Source organism: Oratosquilla oratoria, chromosome 16 (assembly GCF_046742065.1).
Source record: "Oratosquilla oratoria isolate Oo_2021 chromosome 16, ASM4674206v1, whole genome shotgun sequence".
Lineage (NCBI taxonomy): Eukaryota > Metazoa > Arthropoda > Malacostraca > Stomatopoda > Squillidae > Oratosquilla > Oratosquilla oratoria.
The window spans coordinates 43671489-43682246 of NC_134792.1; the positions used below are offsets into that span (position 1 = coordinate 43671489).

The window sequence follows — 10758 nt, forward strand, 5'->3', positions numbered from 1 at the left end:
TCATCGGGTTAGTGGCCCCACCTGGGAAGCTCTGTGGCTCCCCGTGGGAGGGGGGCAGAGACCTCGGGGTGGGGAGTGCCCCAGGGTGGAGAACCACTACTCTGCCAGAACGCAATCAAGAATTCTATACCAACTCCCCAACGTAAACCACCCCTCCCCGGACTTCCCACACATCTGGATGTCCTTCTCTGAACACCCATCCCCTTCCCTAGGGCTATACTTTCTAAAGAACCCTAGCCCCTTTTTCCCTTGCAAATGGGAAGTCCCAACCACTTGTCTGCGGAGACCCAACTCCCTTTTCTTGCGTACTTACGTGGAGGACGAGGGCGTTCTTCTGGACCCTGGCGACGGGGCGGTGAAGGAGGTCCTCGAGGGACTGCGCCTGGCCCTGCAGCGACCGCAGCTTGATGGAGCGCGTGATGTCGGCAAACTGCTGGCTCTGGCTCCCGCACCGCCGCACCGTCTCCACGGCACGCTGGTAGTTCTGAAGGAACGAGGCGTAGATGTCCAGCTTGCTCGCCTGCGAACAAGGAAAAAGTTATTAGATAATTGTAAAAAATTGTGTGTGTGTGTGTGTGTGTGTGTGTGTGTGTGTGTGTGTGTGTGTGTGTGTGTGTGTGTGTGTGTGTGTGTGTGCGCGAGTGTGTGTGTACATTTATCTATCTGTATACCAACAGACTTCTTCCCTCTGATAAAGGAGGTAGCCATCCAGGGAATGCACCCAGCCCCACCCAGCCCACTCATACCCGTCACCCATTTCCCTTTCATCTTAGCTCCTTGTGGATGAAGAGTCATATATATATATTTATATATATATACATATATATATATATATATATATATATATATATATATATACATAAATAATAAATGATAGATATAAAGATAAGATAAATATACAATTAGATAAAACAAATCAATATATATATGTAAATAAACAAATTTATAAGTATATAAACTAGAAAACTGATTTCACACCCAAAGATCCAAGACACCCCCAACTCCAGCTAGCCACGCCAACCCCCTAGGGTGCCATGGCCCTGATCAGTAGTCCTTGGAGCACGAGGAGGAGGAAAAAGAGGAAGAAGAAGAGGAGGAGGAGGAAAGGGGCACGAGGAGGAGGAGGAGGAGGAGGGGCACGAGGAGGAGGAGGAGGAGGAGAGGCACGAGGAGGAGGAGGAAGAGGAGGAGGAGGAGGAGAGGCACGAGGAGGAGGAGGAGGAGGAGAGGCACGAGGAGGAAGAAGAGGAGTAGGAGGACTCACCAAGATCTTGAAGTGATCCCCGATGGTGAGCCGGCCGTCCCAGTTGTGGGCCCGCTGGCGGAGCCCCTGCAGGAAGGTACTGTGCGCCGCGTGGAGGTCCGTCATGCGGTAGAAGATGGTCGAGAAGTCGTCAGGCGAGATGACCGGCTGCGATGTCGTCAGCGTCGCCTTCAGGGCCTTCATGTACTGCAGGGAAAGGGAGGGAAATGAAATTAGGGTCCCTGTTATCAACACTAATAACGCTAACATCTCTATTGTAATACTAATACACAGCAACGAATCAAATAATAATAATAACCAATAACATAATAATGGCAATACAATGGTAATTATCAAAACAGTATTGCCTTCGAGTTTCACTGACTGGAAACCCGCAGCCCCACAGCAAGAGGCAATCAGTCCTCGGGTTCTCGTGTAGACCTCTTTGGGAAGAAACGTTAGACTGTTGCCTATGTTTTGTGAATGTGGGACTGTTTCCATGTCCCCAACTTACAGTAAAGAACAGTCACCAGTTGTCAGTTCTCCTTATACATGGATAGGCAGAAGACGTACAACTGAATTTGAAAAGGACCTTAGGCTTGGTCCTTAGATCGAATGCCAGCCACTCTGGTCTGCTCCTAGATGGAGCTACGAGTGTGAACGGGTTTTGAAGACAGACGAAAGGGAGAGGAACCTCTCTCACGTCTTGCAGGGCCACTACTAACAGAATACGCGCCGTTAGTGCCACAGGGGTTATTATCAGGAACCAGTATATTGCCCCTTATCTGACTGAACAATACCAGCAATAAAGGGAAATAACAACATAAAAGTGTCAAAAAAGTTCCCTCAAAAAACCCTGGTTTCACTGTGAAAGAGAGAGGTGTATCCCTGACACACACACACACACACACACACACACTCACACACACACACACACACACACACACACACACACACACACTCACTCACTCAACCTCGTGGCGCGGTGGTTAGAGTTCCCGCCTGCCACTACGGCGGTCCGTGTTCGAATCCCGCCCAGGGCTGAAATAATTTCAGTATCACTGCACTGCGGATTGTTACTCCAACTCTCGTGGGCGGGGAGTTGGGGGTATGTGTACGTGTAAGGTCACAGTATTACCCATAGATCGGTCATACGAGCTCTGAGCTCTCATTCAGGAGGTTTATAAATGTCGATCACGAGTTCGACACGTCATCAAGACCATGGTGAATCTCACACACACACACACACACGCACACACACACGCACACACACACGCACGCACACACACACACACACACACACACACACACATGTACACACTTCACGAACAACTTTTATCTTGCAACCCCTACTCCCACCATCACCGCAGTAGAGTACACACCATACAACACATGAGCAGAAGCCGAACGCTCCCGAGGCATTTGGTTTGGAGCCGTCGGCCTGAGCGGTCTTCAGCCAGAGCGAGGGGTCTTTTGCCCCTCTCCCAACCACGTCCCTCACGCCACCGAGACGACGCGACGCAACGCGAGATGGACGAGATGATGATTTGGACTCGAACAGCTCCGATACCAAAGCAGTCTACTCAGTGATGCAAATTAATGGCGGAGGAGGGGGGGGGGTTACAAAGGGGTATGGCGGACATCTACTTCTCAATTTCCATTTTTCCTTTTCCGATCGTTATACTAATGAACCTGTCATTATGAATTCCAGGAATATAACCCGGTTATGCACCCTTGGTGAGTAATCTTTCCTACGTTTTCTGAAACCCACGCCCATCGTTGAGTCTGCTGTTACTATTACAGGAAGCTACCAGGGCACTGTATCCCTAATCCTGTGAACAATAATATTCCCCTCCACCATACTCCCTCCTCCCTCTCTTCCTCCCTTCTTTCTTCCCTCCCTCGCCACTTCGCCTTTGTCCCAGTCTCTGCTCCCTTTCCTTCCCACATCTTCAACCCCGTCCCCCTTTCACCACCCAGCCAGCATCCGTCTCCTGGGGTCGTATTCTTAAAGCGAACTATGGGATGAGAGTCCCCCACCATGCGTATTTTTGGGGGTGATTCTACTTTGCGAATAAGTGAATGCGTACATACCGTACTACCAAACTACTGAAAGCTTATGGCAATACAGTATATCTGTCAAGCAAAGTACTTAGCAGTTTTAGCTACTATGATACAGTTGCAGATCTTAGCCCTTTAACACCTGATGACTAGATCCCTTATCTCGATGCCGCCAGATGATTTTATTCAGTTGAAGCGAACTGCCTTCCGTTGTGAAAGAGTTATATAACGGAAGGGAACCCCTCCCCCATTACTTTATGTGGCTTTAAGAATCCAATCCCTGGTCGCTCCGAGCGCCCCTTCACCGCCCATTTGCATTCAAGACGCCCCACGCCCACTGGCCTCCGATAAAAGCCGCGGTGGGTGGGTGGTGGGGGCCCCGGGGAAGGAGAGGGGCGGAGGGGGACTGGGGGGGGAGGGCCGGGGCGGGCCCCGGGGAAGGAGAGGGGCGGAGGGGGACTGGGGGGGGAGGGCCGGGGCGGGCCGGGGCGTAGGTCGCTCAGGGAGCCGGGAAGGAAAGGGAGGGAGGACTCCACCTAAAACAAATGCACAAGTACACAAGAAGACACGAATGCGCTCGGCGTGTGCCTTCACACACACACACGGGAAAGGCGTGCGTGCACATAAAACAGGGTCGGGCGCAAGCGGACGGAAACACGCAAGTGCAGAAGCCTCAAACACACGACGACACCAAAGATATGCTCGTACGTGCCTAAGTATATAAGTATGTAAGTATGTATGTATGTATGTAGTATGTATGTATGTATGTATGTGTATGTATGTATGTACGTACTTATTTATGTACGTACTTATGTATGTGTTAGCGCATGCATATATGTACGCATGAATGTAAGCATGTGTATGTATGTATGGATGTATGTATGTACGTATGTACGTATCAGCGTATGTATGTATGTATGCATGTATGTATGTATGTATGTATGTATGTATGTATGTATGTACGTATGGGCACATGGAGTGCACGCGAGATTTCTCTCGTGCTAACACTGAACATTCATGATCGACGGCAGCGAACTACTCGACATTTGTCGCTGAGCAAGTATCAGTTGCAAACCAACAAACGTTGTCTATACACCTTCGCATCTTGGTGGCTACTACTGGCCGCTTCGAAACCTCTGAACTTCCGCTTTGTAACGCATTTGATACATTCAAGGAGTCTTTATGTGTAGTCACAGGCCTGACACCTTCATTCAGGTGAGAGGAATACCCCCATCCTCTCTCTCTCTCTCTCCCCAATGGAAAATAAGTTAGACCAACCTAAGCAGGGTAAAGATCATGTACCCAGCCAAAAACACATTGACTGGCGAAAATATATACCTACAACACACACACACACACACACACACACACACACACACACACACACACACAGACACATACATCCACCTCACCCCAAACACACAGACACACACAAGTATCTCTACTAACGAACTCGCATAGAATTAGCCAAAGACGGAAATTAACAGCAGCTCTCTGTAACACACACCAGAGAGAGAGAAAAAAATGATAACAGTCAGACTTTCTTACGGATACAAGATGGTTCTCTATTCACTTGCAGACGCGCGCATTTGACGCCACAGGGTACAGAGGTACAGAGGTGGGGAGAGAGTGTGCGAGGGAGAAGGGGGGACGATAGGGAGGAAGATGACGGGGTTTGGCCTCGTCCACCTCCAAGGAGGAGATGATCAGAGAGAAAAAGGGGTGAAAGGGGTAATGGCGCTGAAAATGGCAGCAAGGAGAGGGAGGGAGGGAAGGGGGGGGGGGCAGGTACTGCCTGTGGTTGCTCACTTTCCCTTTCTGCCCAGGCCGGCCCGCCCGCCCGAACAAAGGCCAAACTCCCGCCTTTCGTACCCGCCCCAATCCTACTCTCCCCCCTTCCCCCCAACCTCTCGCCTTACCTTCTTCATTCCCCATTCTTTCGCCTCCCCTTCTTCATTCCCCCAATCCCCAACTTCCAGCTACCCCAGACGCCATCATCACTCCTTCGTCTTTAACCTTTTCTGTGGTGATTATTGTCAGTTTCATTTCATAATACTGTCGTCGCCAGGCAGTTTTATTCATCTCCATGGCACCATCCCCCCACCCCTACTCCCCCTCCCTCCCTCCCCCTCCCCTTCCCCAGTGGCAGAGGGGTTTAGTTTATCTCCTGGTGGTGGTGGTGGTTGATGGTGAAACTGACATCCTTGTTGTTGGTGCGGAGGCGGTGTTAGTTCCCTTGGCATAGGAGAAGATGACCGCTGTGATGTGGTAACGAGAAGGTGTGGGGGTGGGGGATTGGGCTTCGGAAAGTGGTCATTACCATGGACCATCAGATGGTGGTTATTACCATGGAAGGGAGGAGGACAGGAGGTCCTCTTGAGGAGGAGGAGGAGGAGGAGGAGGAGGAGGAGGAGGAGGACAAGAGGTCCTCTTGAGTCCTGTTTAGGCCTCTTCGGGGTCCAGCAGGCCTCACACCCACACATGACCAATCTCAGCTCCTTTCAAGTTATTCCTTAGCTTCTTGTGCCCACCCAGGCTCAGGGCCTGGGACAAGGGAGGGTAGAAGCAAGGAAATGACACGGGGTGAGGGCAAAAGGCAAGAGGCAAGTGTAGGGCACAAACAATGAACAGGGCTGACCGGGTTTTGGGCGCGGTGACAGCTTCCACCCCACCACACACTCTCCAGAACCTGCGATTAAAATCTAACGACTACGAGAGAAAAGTGGGGAAAAAATTGGTCTCGTCCAAGGTTCCAAGAACTTTGGGAGATGAAAAAAGGAGAAGGGGCAGGAGGAGTATGCGGAGGAACAGGAACAGCAGGAGGAGGAAGAGGAGGACGAGCGTGAGGAAGAGTGCGAGGACGAGAACAAGGGCGAGGAGGAGGAAGAGGAGGTGAAGGAGAAGGAAGAGGAGAAGGAGGAGGAGGAGGAGGAGAAGGAGCATGAGTAGGAGGAACAAGAACAGCAGGAGGAGGAGGAAAAGGAGGAGGAGGAGGAAGAGGAGAAGGAAGCGAAGGAGGAGGAGGAGGAGGAGGACGAGGAAGAGGAGGAGGAGGAGGAGGAGAAGGAGGGAGAGGAGGAGGAAGAGGAGGATAATCAAAGCCTTTCCAGGAATAAGGTCTTCGATTCAACTCAGAATCTCCTTCTAAGTCACCTCCCCCCCCCCCAACCCAACAATGACCACGACTACGAAGAGGAGGGTTACATCCAAGAAATCGACCTCCTCCACCTTCTCCCTCCCCCCACTCCCTCTCCGACAAAAACCCCTGAATGGGTTCTGGCAAATTAACATCATCTTGGCCTATGTTCGCGATTAAACTTTACGGTAGTGGGGGGGGGGAGGGGCGTTGACGTCATCTATGACGTCATCGCTAACGCCATCGTAGACATTTTTATTTTGGTTCTCGTTGTCGCTACCGATGCCCTCAGAGGTCGTAGATGGTGATGGTGACCCCCAGTTCCCGTCCTCTCCCACCCTCTCTTTTCGCTCCTCTCCCCAGCAAGGCTGATTGGGTCGCCAGCAGTCTTCCTCCTCCTCCTCCTCCTCCTTCTTCGACGACAGGGAAAGGGAGGAAGGGAGGGGGAGAGGAGGATCTCTTCCTCCTCCTTCGCCCTCTTCCTCCTCCTCCGCCGACAGGGAAAGGGGGAGGGGAAGGTCTCCCTCTTCCTTTCCCTGTTCCCGGCAGTTGATCCCACTTCCGTTTCCTGCCACCGAAGACACCTCGACGGTGGGAACTCTGAAGAGGAGCATCACGGATTCGCAGGCTGTGACGGTAACCGTGATCATGATATCACCGGTGTTACTACTGCTGTTGATATTATCACCATCGTAGGTTGAGGTTTGGGAAGTTTGGCACGTTAGGTGATAGATCAACACGATGTAAGACAATGTTTATCAACTCTGAGGAAAAAAAATTATAAGCAATAAAAAATATTGTTTATTTCGTTAGTCCAAGAATCTGTTACTGAGTGCACATGCGTCACATTCCCAAAGAATCTTGAAAAAAAACCCACATAACTAAACAAATATATGAATAAATTAATATATATATATATACATATATATATATATATATATATACATACATATATAGTTTCTCCCCTTGGTTATATTCACAGAAATGGATGAAATTATGTAGAGCTGGGCGCCTTCTTTGGTGCGTTCTTAGGTGCGTTCCACTTTAGTTTGGTCGCGGTTAGCGCTTCCGAACTATTAAAGCTTAAGAGACAGGTTCATGCCGAAATAAGTCCGGTAGGCCACATACTATACCAAACAAACATTTCGTAGGCCATATATATATATATATATATATATATATATATATATATATATATACATATATATATATATATATATATATATATATATATATACTATACCTGCACCTATACTGCTTTAATAGATTGGGAGCACTAAGCGCGGCCAAACTAAAGCGGAACTCACCTAAGAACGCACCGAGGAACGCGCCCAGCTCTGAAATTATGTTTTAAAATTCAAATTACTTAGCTAAGGATTCACTTTAGGATTTTTCATTCACGAACACAGACCTGAAATAGCATTTCTTTTACGATCCTGTTAATATCAGGTCCATAGCATTTTTTGTCTCAAATTGGTTATGTTGAACTTTCTCAAAGTTGCCATCTCAAAGCACAAGATACCTTGCATCGCTCCGGCAGACTTAATTAACGTCACTTCCTAAAGCAACTGGGCTCAAATTTCCTCACTCTTCATCCCCCATTGCCCAGGGGTTCCCTAACGCTGAATAAAATCGTCTAGAGCTAGTATAGATGATATATTTTCTAGAATTTTCCAACCCTCCTTCGGGGGAAAGGTAACCGATTCGGGTCGAGGCAGGCTATGACGTCACACGTAAACAAACATGGCGGAGAGGGTTAGGGAGCGAGGTGGAGGTACGTACTATTTCTATTCAAAACAATTACATCTGTCGTACTCCCACTTTATTTACTGTCAGAGCAAACGATTATCAAAACAATCATTGAAATGTTCTCAGGGGTGAGGTTCTCAAAAATGAATAAACAAGTACATATATAAATAAACAAACAGATAAATGAATGGACGGCATCGTCGAAACTAGCCTCGACCCAACTCGCCCGTTCCCCGAATCACGGTCGGAAATTTTCTCGAAATATGCGGCAACAAGATTCTATTTATCTTCAAAGAAATCGTCATTCTCACGACTGTGAACCACCCGAACCTAGACCACTTTCCAGAGAAGAAGTTGCACATGCTAAAACGAAGTCTTCGATACTAATAACAAGGGAGGAACGTGGGAGAACGACTCGTATCGATACCCTTTGTGCAAATATACTCTCTCACACCCCCTCTTCCCACATCCACCCACATTTAACATCGACCCACATATTGTAACCAAGACTGAATTGACGACGTCCTCTCCCCTTCGCCCCTCCCGCCATCTCATTCTCTATCCTTCTCTTTCTCGAGGATGGGCTCAGGCAACTCTCATCCTTGTCGATCTGACTCAGAACAGGAATAGTTCCCCCCACCACCCCCTCCCCCGTCACCACCCGGTCTACCTACGCAACTTTACCGAAAACCTGGACTTTTAAATCAAACACTCCCTTGAGAGAAATACAAAGAGAGAGAGAGAGAGAGAGAGAGAGAGAGAGAGAGAGAGAGAGAGAGAGAGAGAGAGAGAGAGAGAGAGAGAGAGAGGAGGGAGGGAGAGAGAGAGGAAGGAGGGAGAGAAGGAGAGAGGGAGAAAAAGGGGAATGGGGAGGGAGAGAAGGAGAATGGGGAGGGAGAGGGAGAGGGAGAGAGAGAGGAGAGAGAGAGAGAGGGAGAGATTATAGACATACAGCTACAGGATTTTTTTTTATTCATACCGGACTTGGTGCTACTTCGCAACGGGCGACAAATGACGTCAAAATAAATTGCTTCTCTCCCCCCCCTCCCACTCTCCCAGGGTTGAGTGACTCAGATGGCGCTACCGTGAATCCTGTCCCTCACTCTGAATCAGGAGCAGCGTTACGTGACACTTATCGTTGCGTCTCTGAGCTCACGGCCTAATGGTCCCTTTCCTGTCACGTAGGGATTCCTGCAGCCCCTACCCCTCCCCCCCCCATACAATTTTTTTTTTTTTTTTTTTTTTTTTTTTTTTTTTTTTTTTTTTTTTTTTTTTTTTTTTTTTTTTTTTTTTTTGCCGGGAACGCTAGAAAAATCGGCGCATGCGCACCATGAGGGAAGATAGTCGACTGACGAAGAGAGGGGAACAGCATACCATTTGACCAAACTGACCAGAAACTAGGCCCTTAAAAGTCGTCCCCATTCACCGCCCGTGAAATATCGCAGACTTACCGGGACTGACATTAAATTACCTCGCCTAGCCTTACCTAAAAACCCAAAGCCTATGGTTATATGAGAAAAATGTGCTTGTGTGTGTGTGTGTGTGCGTGTGTGTGATTCACCATGGTCTTAGATCACGTGTTGGACTCGTGATCGACAGCTATTATCCTTCCGGATGAGAGCTCAGAGCTCATACATGACCGATCTATGGGTACTGCTGTGACCTTACACGCGCGCGCACACACACACACACACATACACACACACACAACTCCCCGCCAACGAGAGTTGGAGTAACGACTTGTAGTGCAGCGATATTGAAGTTATTTTAGCCCTGGGCGGGATTCGAACTCGAATCGCTGTAGTAGCAGTTCCGAACGCTACCACTGCGCCGTCGAGTCGAGTATATGTGTGTGTGTGTGTGTGTGTGTGTGTGTGTGTGTGTGTGTGTGTGTGTGTGTGTGTGTGTGTGTGTGTGTACATCTGTACTATAATACAAAGAGATAAATAGGTATATACTAAAAAGACAAAAAAATTAATCCACACAACCCCTAACCCGGATCCCACCTCTTTCTCTCTTAGCTTCGCACGACTGCTCGACTCACCTGAAGAACGACGTCCAGACACTCGAGGTAGACAGTCTCCGACTCGAGGATGGAGGAGATGATGCAGCGGTACATGGTGAGACGCTCGGCCTCCGCCGCCGCGATCGAGGACGACGCCGAGCCCATAGACGAGGACGAGCTTACGACGGTGCCGCCGGGTAGCGCCGCCGCCCACGCCCGCGACGAGGGTGTCGGGGGCGCCGCTGGCATGTGGCTTGTCGACTCGACACTGCTTCCATACACGCCTGGAAGGGAGAGAAAGAGAGAACATGTTAAATATCTTTATTCATTTACTGATTTATTTGTAACCAACCCCGTTATGGACCAAAAGGTCTCCTGCCTGCCTCCTTCATGTTTCTTCCTCGTTGTCACTCAATGTGTGACGGGCGTGATTCGGACGTCCCTCGCGAGTTCGGTTTTGTGATTAAGGTCTGGGTCGAAGTCTCTTGATGCTGGGTCAGCTCAAGCACCAAGGAGGCGTGGCTTGTGCGTGACGTCACTTGGAGTCGGGTGACTGATGTGTAT

The 10758-nt window shown here is 49.2% G+C and overlaps 1 protein-coding gene across 2 annotated transcripts in view; it reads right to left on the bottom strand.

The window, feature by feature from the left end:
* LOC143033937 (uncharacterized) overlaps positions 1-10758 on the bottom strand; it is a 242008-nt gene that overhangs the window by 32333 nt on the left and 198917 nt on the right. For both annotated transcript variants that reach the window (XR_012967207.1, XM_076199617.1), the window contains exons 3-5: positions 10234-10478; positions 1265-1450; positions 314-520 (exon numbers count right to left, since the gene is read on the bottom strand). Coding sequence is in view for 1 of the 2 variants with exons in the window: in XM_076199617.1 (XP_076055732.1) it covers positions 314-520; positions 1265-1450; positions 10234-10478 (638 nt within the window). In the remaining variant the exon portion in view is untranslated. The remainder of the gene's footprint in view (positions 1-313; positions 521-1264; positions 1451-10233; positions 10479-10758) is intronic.